A 25,100-nucleotide genomic window follows, 5' to 3' on the forward strand; every position below is an offset into this window, starting at 1 on the left:
TCTCTCTCTCACACACACACACACACACACACAAATCAATCAATGTAACATAGTAATGAGAAGTAAATTGTTATGTGTACTGGTATAATTTATGCCAATGTTGGCAACATAATTATTTTATTTGTTCTTTTGTTCTTTACACTTCATGTTTCCAACATGCCATCCTGCATGCGTACAAAATATAAACTGATCTAAACATGACAGAAAGTAATCTGTGACCACTGGCATATTTACACTTATATTTATATTCGCTTATGGAACTGGCAACTGTAGATCTTCACAATCCTTAGACACTTGGTCATAAATAGTGTTTTGTTTGTTATGTGTTCTTTGCACTTATTAGATTCTACATGCCATCTTTGCTTCCACTACTGTTTACAAAGTGTGATGATTTACATTTTCCTTCAAACTTTGTCACAGATCACCATAAAACTATGAGCTGTGTACTAGAATAGTGTTTTGTTTTTGTCTTCTTCTGCTAGACAGTGCCAAAGTCATAACACAACACAAATATGTCATATTAATCCACATAAATTCACCTGACGATGAAGGTTTAAATCTCTGAAACACATCATGGAAGTACATGGAAGTAAATAAACTGGAACTGGTGACAATAAACTTGATTCCATTACTTATGGAGAAACACGTCTGTGGTAAAGACAGCCAACCTTTCAGATTTGGTACAGCTTTGAAATATAGAAAGGTCTTGATCACACAGTTCTTCATTAAACATTCTTACACTTAATTTTTGCATAGTTTCTAAGACGAAGACAATTAAGGACTTCATGAAAGTGTGTTTTAATAGGAAATGTTTACCTTACAGTGTTTCACTTATTTATGCAAAAATTAAGTGTAAAAGTATTGAATAAAGAATTGTGCCATCCAGATCTTTCTATATTTCACAGATGTGCCACTAAACATGATGTTTCATTCAATATCAGTAACAGTCATGGTAAAATCAAAACAAAAATTTTCAAATTTAAGGTTACCCAGCTATTATTCTCAAAAAATTCACTAAAAACCTTGATAAATATCATATCATTAAACTCCTCCATCTCATATGTTTCAAATCCTTTTGAAAAAGTGTAAAGTTCCATTAAACAGACCATAGTCACTTCCATGTCTTGGAATATAAAAGGAATCAAGTATTGCTGATCTAACAAATCTGTTGTTGCGTATTGTACCATCATATACTGGAAAAGTCAATATCTAGGACCATTAACAAAATATTGTGGTTGTTTGATTTAGGCAGTTAACCACTCATTGACATATTAGATTGCTGGTGTTTGATGGTGGTGTTAAGAAATGCAAGTGATGCCAGACTGAGATTCATTGGAAGAATTCTAAGGAAATGCAATCTGAAAACAAAGGAACTAGGTTACAGTACACTTGTTTGCCCACTGCTTGAATGCTGCTCACCGGTGTGGGATCCGTACCAGATAGGGTTGATAGAAGAGATAGAGAAGATCCAACGGAGAGCAGCGCGCTTCATTACAGGATCATTTAGTAATCGTGAAAGCATTACGGAGATGATAGACAAACTCCAGTGGAAGACTCTGCAAGAGAGACGCTCAGTAACTCGGTATGGGATTTTGTTGAAGTTTCGAGAATGTACCTTCACCGAGGAGTCAAGCAGTATATTGCTCCCTCCTACGTATATCTCGCGAAGAGACCATGAGGATAAAATCAGAGAGATTAGAGCCCACACAGAGGCATACCGACAATCTTTCTTTCCACAAACAATATGAGACTGGAATAGAAGGAAGAACCGATAGAGGTACTCAAAGTATCCAATGGCACACACCCTCAGGTGGCTTGCAGAGTATGGATGTAGATGTAGATGAAATAAAAATATTGAAGCAGATAGGTCTGTCAGTGACTAGGGTTATAGCTGTCCCTGCCTGAAAGTCTTTCCATTTTACAGAGTGTATGGTAAGGTTCGTTCCACAAACTGTGCCACAGTAGGATGGCTTGTGTGCCTCGGTGATACAGATAGCTGTACAGTAGGTGCAACCACTTCAGAGCAGTGTCTTTAGAGAGCTCTGACTGATGTATAGTTCCTGAAGAGGGGTGGCAATCTTTTAAGTAGTTGCTAGGGCACCAGTTTGGATGATTGACTGATCTGGCTGGCAACACGGTGTTGATACTGTGAGTGGCTGAAAGGGAGGCAAACGTCAACCATTATATTTTCAGTGAACATGCGGCTCTGCTGTTTTATTTAATGATGATGACATCGCCTTGGATTAAATATTTCAGAGGTAAAATAGTTTCCCACTTGTATCTCTGAGTGGGATATTGCTCGTGAGGTTGTAATCAGAAGGAACAAATGTGGCAATCTGTAGGTCGGAGTGTGGAATGTTAGATCCCTTAATTGAGTAGGTAGGTTAGAGAATTCGAAAAGAGAAATGGATAGATGGAGGTTACATATAGCGGGAATTACTAAAGTTTTGTGGCAGGAGGAATAGAATTATTTTTTGGATGAGTGCAGGATTACCAACACAAAATCAAATAGGAGTAATGCAAGTGTACAAGACTAGTAGCTCGACAGTTGATGAAGAGATTGAAGTGAAGTATAGTCAGGTAAAAGGAAACAAAGTATGGTGAGACAAAAGAAATTACTCAGTTTGTTAACGGAGACGAAAATTTAATTTTAATGTGGGACTGGAATTCAATATAAGGAAGAGAAGGAAAAACAATAGGAAAATCTGTACTGGAGAAAGAATTGAGTGAAATTCCCTGGTAGAATTTTGTGCAGAGCAAAATATAATCACTGCAAATGCTCGGTTTAAGAATCGTGAAAAAAAGTTGTATACATGATAGAGACCTGGAGTAACCTGAAAGTTTCAGATAGATTGTACAATAATAAGACACATTTTAGACTGCAAAACATTTCCAGGAATAGCTGTGGATACTGACCATGACTTACTGGTTATGAACTGCAGATTGAAACTGAAGAAGTTCCAGGAAATAAAGGAGCTAGGATATGGGTAAGTTAAAGATCCAGGTGTTGAGTATTTCAAATGGGGCATTAGGTAACACTTGACTGAAATGGGAAAAGTAGCAAAAAGGCAAGGACCAGTAGCAAACCTTGGATAAGACATGAGAAACTGAATTTAATTGAGATACGAGAAAATACAAAAATACAGGATATGAATTAAGCAAAAGGGATTACAATTGTTTATAATATCAGATTTTTTTTTATTGAGCCAAGAAATCCCATTGTGCGATGTTGCACGTGGATATGAAACAAGAAATATAAAATGACAACCCAGGAATGGTTAGAGGAGACATGCAAAGCTGTAGAATCTTGCTTGACTTTGGGAAAGATAGATGCTGTGTATATGAAAATGGAAGTTATTTTTGAAGAAAAGAGAATGTCTCAGATGACAAACAAGTACTAAACAAATAAATGAAGGCTGAAAGGCGGAAGGATATATTGAAGGACTGTACAAAGGGAATGACGTGTAGTTAGTAGTTATTTAAAGTGGCAGAGGTTTGCACAGGGTAGAGTAAAATGGAGAGCTGAATCAAACCAGTCCTCAGATTGAGGACAGCATGGTAATTTTATTGCCTCTGCAGTGCTGGATGAGATAAGGATTTCAGCTTCTAGTATATTGTTATAGAGAATGAATACCATTTATTACCATTTTTATGTCCAACCAGATGCATTTATTGTTTTTCAGTAATTGTAATCAATTTTAAATCACAAGAAGCTTCGTCCTCAGTTACACAAAATAGCAATTGATGTTTCACTTGTCTGGAAGTGTATCAGGTCATTGTATGGCTGGATTTACAGTGGTGCCATTAAGTGCAGAATAATTCCACTCTGAGGACATTAACATACAAAGGGCAGACAATTTCAGATCACAGCAGCCTAGAATCAGAATTAAAATATTTCTTCAGAAGAATGCCTGTAAGCCACACCAAATGTGATATGCACATACTTGTAAGTAAAGGTACAAACCTGTTCGGCTGATTGATAAAAAGTAGATCTGCAACACTCCTTCCATTCTGCAGAGCTATCTTTGGTGTGAAAGGTTATATTCTAGGAAAATATAGTATGAGACTAGTTTTCAGATCACCACAAAAAGCTAAATAAGTTCCTTGTTTGCAGTGCAAGATGATCTGGGTATGAAATGATGCAATACCTACTATTTTATGTGCAAATGCTACAAAAATTTTATAGTGTGAGCAGTGTACATCGTTCTTGGAATGGGTTACAAAAATAAAGAAATGTCTTAAAAAGACAATGGGAGCAGAACACAGCCATACAAAACATAAAATCATTTTTGAAGATGTTGAGAGCCATGCGAGCCTTAGTCTTTTTGAGAGTATGTGTTAAAGGGAACAATACAATGTGCATGGGTACTGGCACTTTTAACAGAGAAACCGACTGTAATATTAGTAGAGTTTGGAAATGGAAAATAACGAAAATTTTTCTGTCAGAGGAGAATGGTGGTACTATGCTCAAGATGTCCAGTCTGATGGGATAGGAGGAGATACACAATATCTTGCATTTTCGTGGTCAAATCCTTTCTCGCTTGACTGTAGTAAGCCAGACAGTGACAGTGTAGTAGGCACATTCACTTTCTTCGAACCCTCAAGTAATAATATAATGTGCCTCAAATGCGAGAAAATTTTATATCAGAAATTGATGACAAAAAAATTTGAGGTTACTGTAGTGGGCAACTTGAGTGATTTGTGTGTGTCGCTCAAAGTGTAAATTGGGATTTGTGGTTTTTAAGAGAAAATAAAGCAGCTGCAACTAAATGAACATAGACTACTGCTGTACAAAGGAGGATGAGTGTGCCATTATTACAGTGTCCATTTTGGACTATAATATTTTATATTTCCACCTATACTATAATTGAAAATCGCCTGTGAAAAATAAATAATGGAACAGCTGAAGACAACCAATGTCTGTGAAATGGAGGCATCAAGCAGTGGATAGGCTTATAAACGAGAAATTGAATGTGATGTCTCTAATTTGGAGCCGACATCATCCTATAACAGTTAATCGAAAGAATTTCAGTTCCTCTTTCATTTTTTTAAGATATTTCATTTCAGTTAAAAGTATACAAAAGAAATGAGATGATTGCTGCATAACTGTTATTTAAAAATGTGCTCAGAAATTTATTTGTCTTACTCTTCAGTTATCTATTGATTTTTCCCAAAATCTTGAGATTATCCTCAGTTAAATGTTTTACTAATGTCTGCAATCAGTCAAATGAACAAAGTGAAACTTTATAACGTTGTAGGAATGTAAACAGAGGCAAATTATGATGATAAAGACTTTTTTTTCATTTTAGATATGGATAGATGAAAGTAATAGACCTTTGTGAATTGAACTATATCATATCTGTACTTTCAGGGAAATGATATCATTCATGTGTATAAAAACTTTTCCAAAATTAATTTTGATAAAACATCAAAACTGTATGGAAGCTGTTATATCCAGCCATTAAAATATGTTTGTGGACGATGAGAACGTGGAGAGGTATAACTCTTGCAATGTGTTTTGTTAATATGTGTCATGATAGTCTTCATTTTTCTTCACAGAGAAATGTATGAAACAAGACTAAGGAGGGCAGAAACAAATTTGAGAAAACTTTCTGCAAGGCACCAACAGCTCTTACAAAGCTATAAATTGCATCTGCGCAGCGTCAGAGAATGTATTGAGAAAAATGCTGAGGTTCTTTCAGCATTTGTTCAAGATGCTTATGCACTGTTTGACAATGCGGAGGAATTTGAAGTAAGTTATTTAGGTATTATTAAATCTGAACATCCAAATTACATTTTTCTAAGTATTAAAATTGTTCTGTAAGTTGTCTTTTCCATAGCAAGTAAAGCAAATTTGGTTTTTTAAAAGTTGTCCCTAAGATCATGATATAATATGTAACTAGTTAGTTCCTTGTTCCATAGATCAAATTCACAATAAACGTTATGATGTAGAATGTGTCAACATAGAAAATAAAGTGCAGTCAAATGAACACAAGACAGGTGGAACAAAAGTAAGTAAATTGTTTATTATTTCAGGGGTCATCACCAGAACTGTTAATTCATTTACCTCACTGTGAGACATGACTGTTAGTGCCTTCACAAAAAAAAAGGGTGCGTTGTTGCCGACAGAACCATGATTGTACCCATGCATGCACTTCTTCATCCAAAGCAAATCGTTGGTATGAATATCTTTCTTCAGGGCTCCAAAAATATGAAAATTGTACTGGGGGGGGGGGGGGGGACTTTAAGGGCATTCCATGGCTATGAATGTCATTCTTCCGGGTTCCAAAAATATGGACATTGCATGGGGAGAAGTCGGGACTGTTTGGAGCATTTGTAAGGGCTTCCCAGCAAAACTAATGCAGTGCATTTTCAATGTTATTGCAAGTACACTTCAGAAGTTTTGCTGGGAAACACTTACAAATCACCTGTACAGTCATGATCTCTCCTCCATGCAATACCGATATTTTTGGAGCGCTGAAGAAAGACATTGTTTATCATCAACTTGCTTCGGACTAAGAGGTGCACGCCTAGTTACAATCATGGTTCTGTTGGCAGCTGCAAACAGTTTTCCATGAAGCCACTGACCATCATGTCTCACAGTGGGATAAATTTGTCAATAGTTTTGACAATTACTTTTGAAATAATAAACAATTTTATACTTCTTTTTCCACCTGTCTCTTTCTCATTTGACTGCCCCTTACATATATAAAATAATATTAATGTGGATACATGCTGGCCATTTACAGTATTTCTTTTACTGACTAATCATTGCTATTCAAGAATTCCTATATAGCACTGAAGGAGATGTTAAGGAGAAACATCTTTACTACATTTGAAAACACTTCTGCCCTCTGTCAGACATTTTATTTCTGCGGGTAGATTCTCAAAGAGTTTCATATTTGCATATTTAACTCATTTCTGTGCTAAAGTTAGATTCATTAAAGAGTAATTGAAATAATTACTCCTTCTAGTGTTGTACTTATTAACATCTCTTTTACTCTCAGACTTAAATGGTTTGTTGATAACAAATTTCATAAGTGAACAAGTGTATTATGAGGCTATGGTTAATAATGCCAGCTGCTTAAAGATATGGCTGCAAGATGTACACATGTGAACTCCACACATAATGTAATTGCTTTCTTGTATTCATTGTACACTTTTTGCATAAGCGAGGTGTTACCGCAGAATATTTTCCTGTATGACATCAGTGAGCTGAAATATGCAAAAGGCTGTTTTGCCTTTACAAATGTCTGCTTGTGTCTGTGTATGTGCGGATGGATAAGTGTGTGTGTGCGAGTGTATACCTGTCCTTTTTCCCCCTAAGGTAAGTCTTTCTGCTCCCGGGATTGGAATGACTCCTTACCCTCTCCCTTAAAACCCACATCATTTCGTCTTTCCCTCTCCTTCCCTCTTTCCTGACGAAGCAACCGTTGGTTGCGAAAGCTAGAATTTTGTGTGTATGTTTGTGTGTCTATCGACCTGCCAGCGCTTTCGTTTGGTAAGTCACATCATCTTTGTTTTTAGATATATTTTTCCCACGTGGAATGTTTCCCTATATATATATAACAGAGGGAAACATTCCACGTGGAAAAAATATATCTAAAAAGAAAGATGATGAGACTTACCAAACAAAAGCGCTGGCAGGTCGATAGACACACAAACAAACACAAATATACACACAAAATTCAAGCTTTCGCAACAAACTGTTGCCTCATCAGGAAAGAGGGAAGGAGAGGGAAAGACGAAAGGATGTGGGTTTTAAGGGAGAGGGTAAGGAGTCATTCCAATCCCGGGAGCGGAAAGACTTACCTTAGGGGGAAAAAAGGACAGGTATACACTCGCACACACACACATATCCATCCACACATACAGACACAAGCAGACATATACCTGTCCTTTTTTCCCCCTAAGGTAAGTCTTTCCGCTCCCGGGATTGGAATGACTCCTTACCCTCTCCCTTAAAACCCACATCCTTTCGTCTTTCCCTCTCCTTCCCTCTTTCCTGATGAGGCAACAGTTTGTTGCGAAAGCTTGAATTTTGTGTGTATATTTGTGTTTGTTTGTGTGTCTATCGACCTGCCAGCGCTTTTGTTTGGTAAGTCTCATCATCTTTCTTTTTAGATATATATATATACACTCCTGGAAATGGAAAAAAGAACGCATTGACACCGGTGTGTCAGACCCACCATACTTGCTCCGGACACTGCGAGAGGGCTGTACAAGCAATGATCACACGCACGGCACAGCGGACACACCAGGAACCGCGGTGTTGGCCGTCGAATGGCGCTAGCTGCGCAGCATTTGTGCACCGCTGCCGTCAGTGTCAGCCAGTTTGCCGTGGCATACGGAGCTCCATCGCAGTCTTTAACACTGGTAGCATGCCGCGACAGCGTGGACGTGAACCGTATGTGCAGTTGACGGACTTTGAGCGAGGGCGTATAGTGGGCATGCGGGAGGCCGGGTGGACGTACCGCCGAATTGCTCAACACGTGGGGCGTGAGGTCTCCACAGTACATCGATGTTGTCGCCAGTGGTCGGCGGAAGGTGCACGTGCCCGTCGACCTGGGACCGGACCGCAGCGACGCACGGATGCACGCCAAGACCGTAGGATCCTACGCAGTGCCGTAGGGGACCGCACCGCCACTTCCCAGCAAAGTAGGGACACTGTTGCTCCTGGGGTATCGGCGAGGACCATTCGCAACCGTCTCCATGAAGCTGGGCTACGGTCCCGCACACCGTTAGGCCGTCTTCCGCTCACGCCCCAACATCGTGCAGCCCGCCTCCAGTGGTGCCGCGACAGGCGTGAATGGAGGGACGAATGGAGACGTGTCGTCTTCAGCGATGAGAGTCGCTTCTGCCTTGGTGCCAATGATGGTCGTATGCGTGTTTGGCGCCGTGCAGGTGAGCGCCACAATCAGGACTGCATACGACCGAGGCACACAGGGCCAACACCCGGCATCATGGTGTGGGGAGCGATCTCCTACACTGGCCGTACACCACTGGTGATCGTCGAGGGGACACTGAATAGTGCACGGTACATCCAAACCGTCATCGAACCCATCGTTCTACCATTCCTAGACCGGCAAGGGAACTTGCTGTTCCAACAGGACAATGCACGTCCGCATGTATCCCGTGCCACCCAACGTGCTCTAGAAGGTGTAAGTCAACTACCCTGGCCAGCAAGATCTCCGGATCTGTCCCCCATTGAGCATGTTTGGGACTGGATGAAGCGTCGTCTCACGCGGTCTGCACGTCCGGCACGAACGCTGGTCCAACTGAGGCGCCAGGTGGAAATGGCATGGCAAGCCGTTCCACAGGACTACATCCAGCATCTCTACGATCGTCTCCATGGGAGAATAGCAGCCTGCATTGCTGCGAAAGGTGGATATACACTGTACTAGTGCCGACATTGTGCATGCTCTGTTGCCTGTGTCTATGTGCCTGTGGTTCTGTCAGTGTGATCATGTGATGTATCTGACCCCAGGAATGTGTCAATAAAGTTTCCCCTTCCTGGGACAATGAATTCACGGTGTTCTTATTTCAATTTCCAGGAGTATATATATATATATATATATATATATATATATATATATATATATATATATATACACACATTCTTGAGTTCACACCACATATAACACTTACTGCACGTTCTTGTGCCCGGAAAACTTTAGCTTGGCTTGATGAATTACCCCAAAAAATGATCCGATATGACATTATGGGATGAAAGTAAGCATAGTATGCCAGCTTTTTCATTTTTATATCCTCTATGTCTGACACAATTCGCATTGCAAATAGAGATTTGTTAAGATGTTCCAGCAGTTCTGTGGTGTGCTCCTCCCAGTTGAATTTATTATCAAGCTGTAATCCCAAGAATTTAACACTGTCCACTTTTTCTATCTGCTTGTCGTCGTATGTTAGGCATATACTCGTGGGACACCCCTTACAAGTTCTGAACTGCATGTAGTGTGTTTTTTCAAAGTTTAGTGACAAAGAATTGGCTAGGAACCAGTGATTAATGTCCACAAATATTTTATTAGCTGATATTTCTAAGACTACACTTGATTTGCTATTTATTGCAATGTTTGTATCATTGGCGAACAAAACAAACTTGGCATGTGGTAATGTTACTGATGAAAGGTCATTGATATACACGAGAAAAAGTAAGGGCCCCAAAATGGAACCTTGTGGGACCCCACATGTGATTAGTTCCCAGTTAGATGTTGCCTGATAGATTGATACATGTCTCTTTCCTAAAAAACACCCTTTGTTTCCTGCCAGAGATATAAGATTTGAACCATTTTGCAGCATTTCCTGTTACACTATAATATTCTAATTTACTTAAAAGGATATTGTGATTTACACAGTCAAATGCCTTTGACAGATCACAAAATATACCAGTTGTCTGCAATTTTTTGTCTAATGAATTAAGCACATTTTCACTGTAAGTGTAGATAGCCTTCTCAATATCAGAACCCTTTAGAAATCCAAACTGTGACTTTGACAGTATGTTATTTGAGATAAGATGGTTATAAAGCCGATTGTAAATTACTTTATCTAAAATTTTTGAGAATGCAGGCAACTGTGAAATTGGATGGAAATTTGATGCTATTTCTTTATCTCCTTTCTTAAACAGTGGCTTAACTTCAGCATATTTCAACCATTCAGGAAATATTCCACTGATAAACGACTGGTTACACAGATAGCTTAATATGTTACTTAGCTCAGATCACATTCTTTAATTAACTTTGTTGATATTTCATCATACCCACTAGATGTTTTTGATTTTAAAGATTTTATGATGGACATTATTTCTGCTGGGTAGTGAGGGTCAAATTCATATTATGGAAGTTACTTGAAATGTCTGGTGTGAGGTATTCCATAGCAGCATCTACCGAATCTGACAACCCCATATTTTCAGTAACAGTTATAAAATGTTTGTTAAAAAGTTCTGCAACACTATACACATCTGTCACCAATGTATCATTTACTCTTAATCCTATTTGTTCCTCTTCATGTCTGGTTACTGACAACATACCAGTTTTACTAAGAAGCATACCATGTAAAACATGTCAACTGTATGATTAGAAAATTATGATTTGAAAATTAGAATTTTCTTTTCAGAAGCATGTCAATAGAATAGGTATATAATTAACAATAGTCCTGCTTTCTTTCCTTTTGTGATTTTATCCATAACAGAATATTTCACAATACATTTGACAGCATTATAAGAATTACAATTGAAAGTTTGTAGTGTACAAGTAATTTCTTGTGCTGTTAAGTGTCTTAGTATTGTCACAGTGTTATGACCTGAAGTGTTGCATGAAGTTGACTGTAATTTTAATAAACTGTTGCAAACTCAGTAATCTGTTAAATAATTTCCTTTTACCTTTGGAACAAAAACAGCTGAGTTACATAAGTTTTATGATTGTTTGAACTTTCTGTGTTAAATTAAATCAGTAGTGTCCTGCTGTTATACCTCAGGAAAAGATGTTTTTCTGCTGTTGTGGCACTAGACATGTTGCTGTCTTGCACCATAGCCATTTCAACTAGACCTATTCTCAACAGTTCTGGTACAAAAACTTGGATCTGGGAAAAAAAAGTTTTATCTCCTTTGGTTCTCAGTGGGGGTGCACTTCCTCAAATTAAGCTAAAATTGTATAAACATTTTAACTGACATGATTGTGGGTTGTTGGTAGAACATCATAAATAATTACAGAAGGAAATCCATTGTTTGCCAAGATTTTACAAAATTTTATTTTATTTCGTGCAATCTGGGTTTTGGTTACAAGCCCATTTTTAGTGTTACCATTTGAAACATGTTATTTACGTCTCCTTGTTTACTATGAAACAGTGAGTTTACAACCACCAAAGAAATTAATGGACGATTAAAAATAAGATCATACAATGTACAATAAAAATTAGGATTAAATATATAATGTGTTGAATATTGTTACTCACAACATATTGACACAGGGTACTTCTTACTACACAACAGAGGTCATAGTGGTTTCAGTAACTTTCATATAATTTAAGGATGAAGTTTTCACTACAAATTATATAGCTGAACTATGCAGAGTGTGTGGGGGAGGTGGAAGGACTAACCTGGTTTGCCTTTGGCTATTGTAACACTGAGAAAGCAAAATGTATTCGTCATTCAGTGGCCATCCTGGATGCCGCATTTGATTTTTTTTTTCTTTGTGTCTAATATTTCAAGTCCTGGAAGAATTTGATCTGGTACTCAGTGAATTATTTTGACGTGAATGGAATATTTGTGGTTGGTGTCTGCATAATGCCTTGCAAAGGTGCAGGCTGTTTTGCTTGTGGAATATGAGCTACACTCTTGACAAGTAGTCTTTTCTATTCAGTTTTTTTCAATATGCAACAAATTACCAATGAGTGCCAGCACACATTTTTACTTGGCCAAAATTTGAGAAGTTTTTTACTAAATTCACATTGGCGCCAAAATCCAGTTTTCTGCAAACAGGTTTCCAATACCACTTCTAGGTTGGTTTGGTACATTGAGGAATAAGCTGCTATTGAACAAATTGGGAAGGTACCTTAATGGAGTTTAATTAAACAAGACAATAATGTAGTTGTGGGTTCCTTTGTATCGTGGTTCTTCTTTCTATTTTAGAGATAATACTGCTACACTCGTGTGTACTTGTCATACTTGTGCATTGAATGGTTGTCTTTGCATCCTTACAAAGCTTCTGAATTTAAGGGATTCTGAGGAGTCATCCTCGTTCTTCAAGAAACTTATTTTATTCAAAAGCACATATGAATGCTCATAACAGCCTTTCTCACTGTTACCTTACTTTCATTCATTCACTTTCTTAACTTTGTAAGAGTGAGTACTTCTCTGTTACACCATTGTTTAACTGTTGTTGCGGCAGATTCACTTGTTCTATTTCCTCTGCACACTCTACTTCATATATTATCCATTCCATAATGATTGACCCCTGACTTTGGTCTCATATTCTGGTTATATTGCGAGGCAGACATTGATATGTTGTACCTTGCCAGAATTGTGGCAATGTCTACATTTATTTTATGTGTGAATATTACATTTTAGTTGAAAAGGGGATGACATATGTAGTAATATTTAAGAGAAAGCATGCTTTTTTGAGCATTATTTGGTGAGAGCCAACTTTGAGGTGTCATAGGAACCGGACCATACATAGGAGAAAAATTTTCATTGTCCTTTTTAAAGATACAATCTTTTGCTGTTTGCAGGCGGGAGAATACTGTTGCAGCCACTGCAGTGGAGAAAGCACAGGTGTAAAGCTTGAAACTTTGTTGATTACATCATATGTCATCAGTAATGAATACTTCCTATCTTAATAGTTTGTAAAGCAATTACATTAATAGCTACAATCCGTGTGGTGGAACATAGTTGTCATACCTGCATGCTGCCAGTTTTGTAAGATAAGATAAGTGCCTGTTCATCAGTGGAAGATGGCGACTTAGTCCAATACAGCATTGCCACATTCAGTTGTTGCAGGTAGAAGGCAATAAAATGTGAAATTGCAAATCATCGCTTGATGTACAAGCAGCTGTCAGTAAATGAACAGTGAAAGGTACGATACATTTTAATAGTAAATGAGAAATCAATTAGCTCGAATAAATTTTGCAGGAAAGAATGATAAATGAAGTAAAACCTTCCTTAATCATTTTTACTGCTGTATTAAGAGTCACTGCTGCTGTTGCAGTTTTCTGCTTGGCTCAGCAATGGTTCTATTGGTATGTCAAGACAATGGGCTCTTTGTGCATATGTTTGTAAGTTCATTCAAGTGACTCACTGAACTCCTCCAGACATTTTGGGGAACACTTTCCTGAGCAGAGCGATACAACTGTAAAGTACCATTTATCTTAAAATTCTGTTACATTGTTCTTGACAAAGGCCCAAATAAGTTCAGTGACATTAAATTCATGATGTGCCACAGGCAACCACAGAAGTTTAATTTTCAGTCCACTGAGTGCAATATACTGTCTGGAAGGTTTTCTTGTGACCTGAAATGCAGTCATGCGTGTTCCAGTACGCCTGCTTTAGTAAATTCCTCATATGATGTTGCATTAGATGGAAGGTGTACATTATTGCTTTCCATCCATTCAATATTAGAATTCTTCTTCCATTTTACAGATTGCTTTTGTGATGCTAGATTTATCATTGTGTGGTGCAGAGCCTGGTTTATAACAACTGCAGATCTTTTTGATAAATTTTTTAGAGTGCCCTTAAACCGCTCTTCATAGTGTCTGGCATTCATCTCGGAATAATAATCTGCACCTCCTTTTTGTCCACTGAAACAGAAGCCAGCATTTCGCATGAACCCATTTTCATTCCCATTGTGGAACATTATAATCCTTTTTTCAGACCTGGATGCTGTTTGAGTTTCTCCGTTCCATCCAGTTCATTCTTGAACACTTCCTCTGTGATAATTGTGTACATCTGCATTTACATCTACCTAGACACTCCGCAAGCCACTGTACGGTGCATGGCGGAGGGTACTCTGTACCACTACTTGTCATTTCCCTTCCTGTTCCACTCGCAAATAGAGTGAGGGGAAAACGACTGTCTATATGTCTCCATATCAGGCCTAATCTCTCGTATCTTATCTTTGTGGTCCTTGGCAAAATGTATGTAGGTAGCAGTAGAGTCGTTTGGCAGTCAGCTTCAAATGCCAGTTCTTCAAATTTTCTCAATAAGAACATTGCCTTCCCTCCAGGGATTCCCGTTTGAGTTCCCGAAGCATCTGTGCAATACTTACGTCTTGTTCAAACCTACCGGTAACAATTGATGTCTTCCTTCAGTCCAACCCGGTTTGAATCCCAAACACTCAAGCAGTACTCAAGAACAGGTCACGCTAGTGTCCTATATGCTGTCTCCTTTACTGGTGAACCTCTCTTTTGTAAAATTCTCCCAATAAACCAAAGTCGACCATTCACCTTCCGTACCACAGTTCTCACATGCTCGTTCCATCTCATATCACTTTGCAATGTTACGCCCAGATAGTTAAATGACTTGACTGTGTCAAGCAGGACACTAGTAATACTGTGTCTGAACATTATAGGTTTGATCTTCCTACTCATCCCCATTAACTCACATTTTTCTACATTTAGGGCTAGCTGCCATCCACCACACAAACTGGAAACTTTGTCTAAGTTGTTTTGCATCTTCCTACAGTCATTCAACTGAAACACCTTACTGTACACCACAGCATCATCAGCAAATAACCACAGATTGCTGCTCACCCTGTCTGCCAAATCATTTATCTATACAGAGGACAACAGCTGTTCTATCATGCTTCGCTAGGGCACTCCTGATGATACCCTTGTCTCCGATGAACACTTGCTGTCGAGGAAAACATACTGGGTTCTATTTTTTAAGGAGTCTTCAAGTCACTCACATATCTGTTAACTTGCTCCATATGCTTGTACTTTTTTAACAGCCTGCAATGGGGCACCATGTCAAATGATTTCTGGAAATCTAGAAGTATGGAATCTGCCTGTTGCCCTTCATCTGTAGTTCTCAGTATATCATGTGTGAAATGGGCAAACTAAGTTTTGCACAAGTGATGCTTTGTAAAACCGTACTGATCTGTGGACATGCGATTCTTAGTCTCAAGAAAGTTTATTATATTCAAATTGAGAATATGTTCAAGGATTCTGCAGCAAACGGAAGTTAGGGATATTATAGGTCTGTAATTTTGCAGGCCCATTCTTTTACCTTTCTTGTATACTGGAGTCATCTGCTCTTTTTCCCATTCGCTTGGAACTTTGTGCTGGGCGAGAGATTCATGATAAATTCAAGCTAGGTAAGGGGCCAATGGCATAGAATACTCTTTGTAAAATCAAACTGGGATTCCATCTGGACCAGGTAATTTATTTCCTTTCAATTCTTTCAGCTGTTTCTCTATGCCAGGTATGCTTGTTACTATGTTGTCCATACAGGAATCTGTCCATTGGTCAAATGACAATATGTTTGTACAATTCTCCTTTGTGAACGATTTCTTGAACGTAAAATTTAAAACTTTGGCTTTTGTTTTGCTATCATTAGCTGCCATACCAGACTGGTCAACAAGGGAGTGAACCGAAGCCTTAGACCCATTAGTGATTTTACGTAAGACCAGTATTTTCTTGGGTCCTCTGCCTGATCTTTTGCTAAGGTGTGACAGTGGTAGTTGTTGTATGCTTCACGCATAGATCTTTTCATAGATGCACGAACCTGTATGAAGCTTTGCTTGTCATCATTTGTGCATTCCCTTGTGAACTGAGAGTGCAGCAGCCTCTGCTTCCTCAGCATCTGCCGAATTTTGTTATTAAACCATGGTGGGTCTTTTCTATCCTTTATCCTCTTACTGGGCACACAGCTCTCCCTATCATGATTTACAATCTGCTTAAACTTTGCCCGTAATTCCTCCACATCCATCTTACTGGAACTAAGTGATGCCAATTCATTGTCTAAGTGAGATGCTAATAACTTCTTACCTGTTGCATCTAGCAGAAATATTGTCCTAGCCTTCTTGACTGATTTATTAACTTTTGTAGTCATAGTTGCTGATATCATGGTTACTTATCCCTGTTTCTATAGCAACATCATTAATAGGCTCTGGCCTATTTGTAGCTACAAGGTCTAAGATATTTCCATTGCATGTGGACTGCCGAGATAGATACTCAAGACGATGCAAAGTGGCGCAGTGGTTAGCACACTGGACTTGCATTCTGGAAGATAACTTCAAACCTGCATCAGGCCATCCTGATTTAAGTATTCCGTGATTTCCCTAAATTGCTACAGGCAAATGCCAGGATGATTCCTTTGCAAGGGCATGGCCAATTTCCTTCCCCATCCTTCCCTAATCCAATGGGACTGATGACCTTGTTGTTTGGTCCCCTCCCCCATATCAACCAACCAACCTAGCTGCTCAAGACAGTATTTAGAAAATGTGTTCACAAGTATTTCGCATGACTGTCTGTCTGTACACCCCACCCCCCACCCCACCCAGTGAATCTATAGACATTCCAGTGTATACTCAGCAGGTTTTTGATGCATGAAGCAGTTTTTGTTCCTGCCATCCGAATGTACTGGAATGATTTGCTCTACACCAACTCTGATCATTGTAATAAATAGTCCATTCAGTGTTTTGCAAGTGTCTTATTTTCTACAAAAACTTGTCTCTCTTTCCTGCTATTCAGTTCTTTTCCCTCAGTACGAGATTTTTTGTTGAACATTTTGTATCTGAAGCCCAATTTCCAAATAATATGCCAAAGGATTCTTTCATTCATATTAGTAAAGTCTCATACTTAAGTCTTCACTTTTCCAATATAGCTGCAATTGTAGGAAACTGCTTTTCCACATTGAAGTCATAGATTTTTCTTCTCATCTGATGTAAACTTCTGTCACCTGTTATAACTTTTTTTTTTCCTGATGCATGACATGAAGTATCTCTAGATTCTCTCAAGATCTTCTTCACTGTACTGAGACATTCATAAGTTCTCCTTACAGGCTTTGATACAGAACTGCCTGTACCCTCTTCTTTTTCAACCTCAAAGTAAGCACATTCACTGATTACAATGGACTTTTCACAACTCTGTAAGTGGTGCAGGGTTTCACACAAGTACAGACAACTAATTGTATTGTGACGACTGCCTTACACGAGTATCCAACAGTGAATGGAGGCACAGTTGTTTCCTATCTTATGGGAAGCTTCAATGTAAACATTGCTTCAATGAACAATAAAGTTGAAATACTGCTTAGAGGGCCAGCATACATGAGCATGTGACAAATAATGATCAAAAACCAAATAAATTAAACATGTGATATTAGTTCTTAATGTAGATTACGGTGTAAAAAATACACTGATTGAAAAAAATCACAACACTGAAAAAGAGTTGTGCAACATAAACAAATGTTAGTATGCATGTTTGTACATCTGAAAAATGATGTCTATTCAAATTTCATGTGAATCACGAGTGGTGTTAGTAGCACCACTATGAAGATGCAAATCAGGTTTGCTTTAAATACATGCTGTAATGGTCGTGAGCATTTGTCACCTTTGAGATTGGACATAGGGAGTTGGTGAGTGCCTTTAAGGCAACTTTGTTGCCATTATCAGCTCCTCATGAGTTTGAACAAAGTCATGTAATTGGGCTACAAGAAGCTGAATGTTCCTTATGTGATGTTGCCAAAAGACTTGACAGGAATGTAACCACATTCCATGATTGCTGGTAGCAGTGGTCATGAGAATGTTCTGTCGGAAGAAGACCAGGCTCTGGACGGCCACATGGCAGTTTCAAGAGGGAAGACCATTGTGTTCACCATATAGCTCTGGTGCGTAGTAATGCATCTGCAGCAGCAATTTGAGCAGCAGTTGGCATGACAGTGACACAGTGAACTGTTACAAATCAGTTACTTCAAGGACAGCTCCGAGCTAGATGCTCTGTAATGTCCACTCCATTGAACCCAAACCACCATCATTTGTGATTTCAGTGGTGTCAAGCGAGAGCTCATTGGAGGGCAGGGTGGAGGTCTGCTGAGTTTTCTGATGAAAGTTGGTACTGCCTCAGTGCCAGTGTGTGTTGGTTATTAGGTGGCCAGTTGAGAACCTGAAGCCAACCTGCATGCTGGACACACTGGACCTACACTTGTAGTTGGTTTTGTATAACAGCACTCGCACTCTCGTGATTATCTCACATACCCTGACTTCAACTTTGTATGTCAATCTGGTGATTCGATGTATTGTGCTGCCATTCATGAACAACCACCCAGGGGGTATTTTCCAACAGGATAACACTTGCCCACATACTGCTGTTGTAACCCAACATGGTCTACAGAGTGTTGAAATGTTGCCTTAGCCTGCTCGATCAACAAATTGTATCTCCAATGAGCACATATGGGACATAATCAGGTGACAACTCCAGTGTCATCCACAAACAGCATTGAAGTTCCTGTATTGACCAATCAATTGGTACTGGCAGGAACTCCACCCCACAAACTGACATCTGGCACCTGTACAACACAATGCATGCATGTGTGCCTGCTTGCATTCAACATTCTGGCATTACACAGGTTATTAATGTACCAGCAATTCACATTTGCAATGGCTTACCTTGTGCTTACAATTACCTGTAGTCTTGCAATGTTAATCACTTAAATATGTTACCTAGACAAATATATTCCTGAACTTGCATTACTCTATATTAATTATTTTTTGGTGTTGCAGTTTTTTTCCTGTCATCGTATAACAGCTGTGAAAGGCAACAGCCATGCATGCTATACAAATTTACTTTACGTTACTCTAAAAATGTTTCTTCATTCACTGACAATGGTCACCACCCAAGCATTTACTTGCCGATTCTCCAGTTTAGGAAAGCAGTTGTGGATAGAATGTATTGGTGTTGATGAGTGCTGACTTATTTCATGTGTGAAGGATCATTTTTCATTGGTAGCATTGAGCATCACTATCAATTCTAGGGACATTAAAATGTCTTCAATTTAAAGCCCGTGTGGTAAATCTCCAACTTGTGAAGAAAAGTGGCAATTTTATCTTGCACTGTCAAAATATCCACCATATTTCCTTGCAAGCTGAGGTTAGGTGGATTAATTCTATAAAGAAATCCACAGGGTGTGCCACTTTTGATATAAATGTATAGGAGTGCTCAAATGAAAAGGTATGAAATGTAATAACCAAACCAGTTTGAATTTCCATATGTTGCTTTGGGGTAACATAATGAGACATGTAGGGACAACAATGTAGCATCGTCACCTCTCTCTAAAAAATTCAAAGTTGTGCCATCAGCAGGCAAGGTGATGTTTACCGACATTTTCGACATCCAAGGTCCAATACTCATCGAATTCCTCAAGTGCAGACAAACCATTAACAGTGATGTGTACTGTGAGGCACTTTGTAGCCTGTGCAAGTCCATCAAAAACAAACCACCTGGGATTCTCATGGAGGGAGTGATTGTGTTCCACAATAACGCTCATCCATATGTCTCCAAGGCCACACAAGTGAATGGCCAAGTTCAAGTGGGAGCAGCTTCAAAATTTGTCCTACAGCCTGGATGTGTTTCCCTGCAACTTTCATGTGTTTGGTCCACGAAAAAAACATCTCAAAGGGAAGCGCTTCAACTCAGACGTTGAACTGAAGGACACAGTGGAGTACTGGCTCCTGTCACATTCACAGGAATTCTGGGAACAGGAAGTCCGTCAGCTCATGAAACAGTGGTATAGTTGTGCTCAGTCCTCTGGTGATTACTTTTGAACAAAGAGTTCAATTATATGCACAGTATTATTTCGAACCTTTTCTTTTGAATACCCCTTATACACTGAAGTGACAAAGAAACTGGTATAGGCACGCATATTCAAATATAGACACATGTAAATAGGCAGAATAAAGTGCTGAGGTCATCAACGCCTATATAAGACAACAAGTGACTGCTCTTTTATAATCATAAAAATTATTTTAACATGCTAGCTACATTTATTACACTACAATGTATAATCCAAAGTACACTAACTGAAAAGCACTGCTTATAAATGTTGTTGCATTCACGAGCTGCTTTAAGAATGAAACAGACATCTTTTTTACACCTTAAAAACGGGGGATGGAATGGGATTTTGGACTTCCATGTGGATGACTACAGAAGATTTCTAAGCCTTCTAGAGGTGGTTGGGGGACACACATAAAAAAAATCCGTCATAGCTTGCCAGTTTCTGCTTTCTCATATTAGCAATGGCACCTCACATCCATAATTCACCGCCAATTCTTCGAACAGTGGACAGTGATTACTTAACTTCAGAGTATCATACTAAATACATGTGAAAAACTCAAATATTTGTACCTAATAGTATCCCTGCAATTGTTTCAGAGTGAAGCAAATCCAAAATCTTTGGCTTTTAAATTTTATCAAGAAGTATTAGATTTTCCTTCACCGAAGAATACAGCTTGGCTTTGTCTGTATAAAGGTGTTTTTTCAGCAATGCAGCAGATAACTCAACCTTCAGCTTTCTCCTTACCTTGAATCAAACCTATATGTGGACATGATTCTTTGCTTGGTAGGTTGAAAAAGTCTGCCACAAAGAGTTCATGACAAAGAATTACAGGAATGGGTTGGAACAATGAATCAATGCATACTAATATTTACAAGAGGAGTGCTGTCATGGGCTAAATGTCTAGATCAGGCATGTTCAGGAGGTGACTTGAAAAGGACGTGCATTGTGATAAAACGGACTGGCAGACAGCGACATGTAGTGCAAAGTGTGTGCTGCCTTTTGATGTGTGACCTGATGTTAAATTTATTGTAGTCTTGATCTCAAGCAGATTCATTCATCACGATCTGGTGATGTCAATATTTTCTCTTTTTATCTTAATGAGAATAGTGTAAAAAATACGTTTCATACATTTCTGTAAGGATTCCTCTTGCCCTAAGTTTTCTTGACTTTACAAGCTCGCAACCATGAGTATACTAATGTTTGCCTAAATCATAGACATGTGTGTGCAACTTTTATTCTGCAGTGAAAAGGCTGGCTTGAAGCACATGTGGAATTCAATTGTGTCCTTATTGTGAAGTAATTTTTAGAGTTTAAGCTTTGTTGCACTGCAACTACAAATAAGAAAGAAACTTACACACCCACTTTTCTTATCAACTCAACTATTTGTGTTCAATAATAAATGAAAGGTGGTGCTGTAAATTTGCTATTTCTTACCCAATAGTTGGCTTTTGAATAGGAAAAATGTCACTCACCTGCTTCTGTTCCACATCCAAAAATCCGAAATAGATTGAGAAGGTAGGAAAGTCAGAGGCAGTAACAGTGCATTCACTTCACATATTTGTGTACTTTTTGGAGAGCAGGCTGACGAAAGGGGAACAGTGGGCAAGGCAGATAACTCAGTTAAGCCTAAAATGGGCATGCTGCACCAAGCAAGTTGCTGGCTGTGGCTAGTTGTCATTGCTAACTATGTGCACATTTCAAATAATGTTGTTAATACATTCACTGTGGCTTTTGCTGTGTGGCATCATGTGTTAATGCTCTTATGTGATAACTTAAAATTAGTCCAGTGTGGTAGTAATATTGATTTTTAAAACAATTCAGTTTTGCAACTGGACCATAATCAAACACCCTTCCTGTTTTTACCACCAAGAAAATTTCATTCACTTTACCCCTCAGGGGGTAACAACCCATGCTCTCCTCCCTCTGCCCCCCCCCCCCCCCCCCGACTGAATCAACTCATAACTGATCTAATGCCCTTGGTGTTAGAGTGTTCTTAGGCAGATAATTTTAATCTTTTGCTAATAAATGTTTTTCTTCCTCCTCCTCCTCCTCATCATCATCATCATCATCCTCATCCTCCATCTCTGAGTTGTTTTGCCCTTCCCACACACATTCGTTGTTGTTAAGTTACACAATTGGAACTGAAAACTCCGTCTTTAAATACAGTGAAAATGTGTGAAATAGTGGTGTGTAGTATATAATACTCTATTGCCAATATTTTGTTGTTAGAATTCTATATTTAGACTCCAGCCTATTTGGTTTATTGTCCATATTAACCCATAATCTTTTATCTAGTACTCCTCAAATGTGTCATAGCATCACTTGATTTCTTTATGGTATATTATAAGACCATGATGTATTTTAAGTTACCACTAACTTTCTTTGGTGGTTGTAGAGTTTTTGTTCTATAGTACACGAGAAGACATGAATAACAGCTTTGAGATGATAACACTAGAACAACGGCCTGTAACCAGACATTGAAATTGTGTAAAATAAACTAAAATTTTGTGGAGCACAGACAAAAATGCATTTCCTTGCGTAGTTACACATCCCTACTTTTATGATTCTTCACTGCCAGACAAAAAAAGTGAAGTACACAGGGGAAGAGGAGAAAACAAAATGATGCTTCATGGATTGAGAGGATATGTGAAATTATTTCAGTTGTTACAATTATTAGTCAGATTTACAAAGAACTTGGCAGTTTGGTCCCACTTATCAGTATGAGGTTGCACCCCCTCCATCCTGGATGCATGCAGTGAGTCGGTTGCGAAAGGGTGCCATAGAGCTGTTGTATCCTCTCCTGAGACAAGCTAGCCCACAGCTGTGGCATCTTGCTGGCCACAGGAGTACCTGAACATCACACAGGTAGGACATAGAAACAGGTACAATGTGTGGACGAGCACTGTCCTGTTAAAAATGGCATCACAAAACAGTCACATGATAGGTAATATATGAGGATGCAGGATGTCCTTGATGTACTGTTGTGCCATAAGTCACTAACAGCTGTGACCTGTGATCATACCTGATGGCTCCCCATGCCATGACAGCAGGAGTAACACTGCTGTACTTCTCGAAGACATTAGAAGAGTGAGACCTCTCCCAGGGTAACCTCCATACTCGCTGATGATGGTCGTCCAGGGTAGTGCAGAATCATGATTCATTGCTGAACACAATGTGAGACCATTCTTCAGCAGTCCGTGCTTTCCGGTCACAACATCACTCTGTATGCAGCCATTTGTGTTGTTGCCTTAACGGCAGCCTATGCACGGGACAGTAATTCTCTAATCCAGCTGTTGCTGGTGTCCAACCAATGGTGCAGTATGACACAGAATGTTGCAGGAAGTCTGCTACTTGATCTCAGATGGCAGGCACAGATGTGAAGGGGTTATGATGTATGTGGTGCAGAAAATGGTGATCCTCACTTATGGGGGTCAGGCACGGCCGACTTGAATCTTGACGCTGAGTGGGCCTGTCCTCATTTTCCGATAAAGTCCGACATTGAACCACTCTCACATCAGAATGCCCCACAAATATTTCATGAGTCAATCATCCAGGCAAATGGGGGCTCCAGTGAGATCTCTTTCAGTCTTTGTCAGGTACTGATAAAGCTGTCCTGTCTCACATGAGTACACAGCATCACTATGTCCTTCACAGTGATTACTCAACAACTGATGCTGTTTGTACCTTTTATATACCCTACCAGGCCTGGTGACAACACAAATAGCTTTAAAGCACTTCTACTTGCTGCAGAGAATTGCAATTCTAATCATTTACACACCCAATGGTGCGTACATGTACAAAGTTACATTGACATCCAATCTTGTCTTATGGGTGCTTAATGCTTTTTGTCAGGCAGCTTCAGGTTAGACCATCTTCCTGATGCTCATTTTAGTCTTTTTCTGTCATAAAGTAATGGAGTAACTATGTCCAAATTCTCATACTTAAAAGGTGTGACTTACTTTTTCTCAAAGTATTGATTAAAGTGGATACATTTTATATGTAAATCACTTCTTGCCTTTTTTATTATATTCTTAGAATTTGAAATATGTCCTGATGCATCTCAAAACTTAAGTTATATACATTTTCAAAAATGGTGAGCTGCATTTGTTTCTCAGTTGTTCCAGTGTCTTGTGCACAATTATCTCATCGCCAACAATCCATCTGGCTTCCAGTCACATAAATATTCTTCTGGTGCTGCTCATATATCTGTGAACGAAGTCTTACAGGATAGTAAAATAAACTGTAGTCTGTTGAACATTCTATTGGCATAAATTTTTATGCTGTATGTTTATTATGACTTTTATTATACTTGTTGTATTTGTGTTCTGAAATTTCAGTGTTTGATTATTCAGATTGTTTTGAAACAAGTATACATTATGTTACAACAGGTTCTATGAAATTGTCACAGACACAGATGTATGAATGGATAAAAATTTAACCATTTTCCAACATAGATAACTACAGTCATCACAATCATCCATTCACTGTAATACATTCCTGGTTGTAGCTTGCTACTTTTCCAACAGTCTTTATAGTAGTACTTTAGTTGTACCTATAAATAAAACTTAATGTGACCTTGTGAAATGGAGCCTTTAATATGAGCATAACAAATTTTAATCAGTGCTTCATGGGCCCCAGAAGCATGTTTTTCATACACAGTAAAAGTAATTAACCATTTATGCTTTTGGAAGAAAGTGACTGCACTGATTCAGATTGCCATCAAAACAGTTATCATCAGGACAGTAATGCACATCATACTTCATAAAGTGATCACTCCAGTAAGATTTTTGAATATGGCACAATAGAATGTACTGCACAACAAAAG

At 38.8% G+C, this 25,100-nt stretch overlaps 1 protein-coding gene across 3 annotated transcripts in view; it reads left to right on the forward strand.

The window, feature by feature from the left end:
* The window catches only part of LOC126248991 (carnosine N-methyltransferase), a 171,581-nt gene that overhangs the window by 11,521 nt on the left and 134,960 nt on the right, over window positions 1–25,100 (forward strand). For all 3 annotated transcript variants that reach the window (XR_007545580.1, XM_049950567.1, XM_049950566.1), the window contains exon 3: window positions 5,560–5,752. Coding sequence is in view for 2 of the 3 variants with exons in the window: in XM_049950567.1 (XP_049806524.1) it covers window positions 5,560–5,752 (193 nt within the window). In the remaining variant the exon portion in view is untranslated. The remainder of the gene's footprint in view (window positions 1–5,559; window positions 5,753–25,100) is intronic.

Source organism: Schistocerca nitens, chromosome 3, assembly GCF_023898315.1.
Source record: "Schistocerca nitens isolate TAMUIC-IGC-003100 chromosome 3, iqSchNite1.1, whole genome shotgun sequence".
In the NCBI taxonomy this organism is placed as follows: Eukaryota; Metazoa; Arthropoda; class Insecta; order Orthoptera; family Acrididae; genus Schistocerca; species Schistocerca nitens.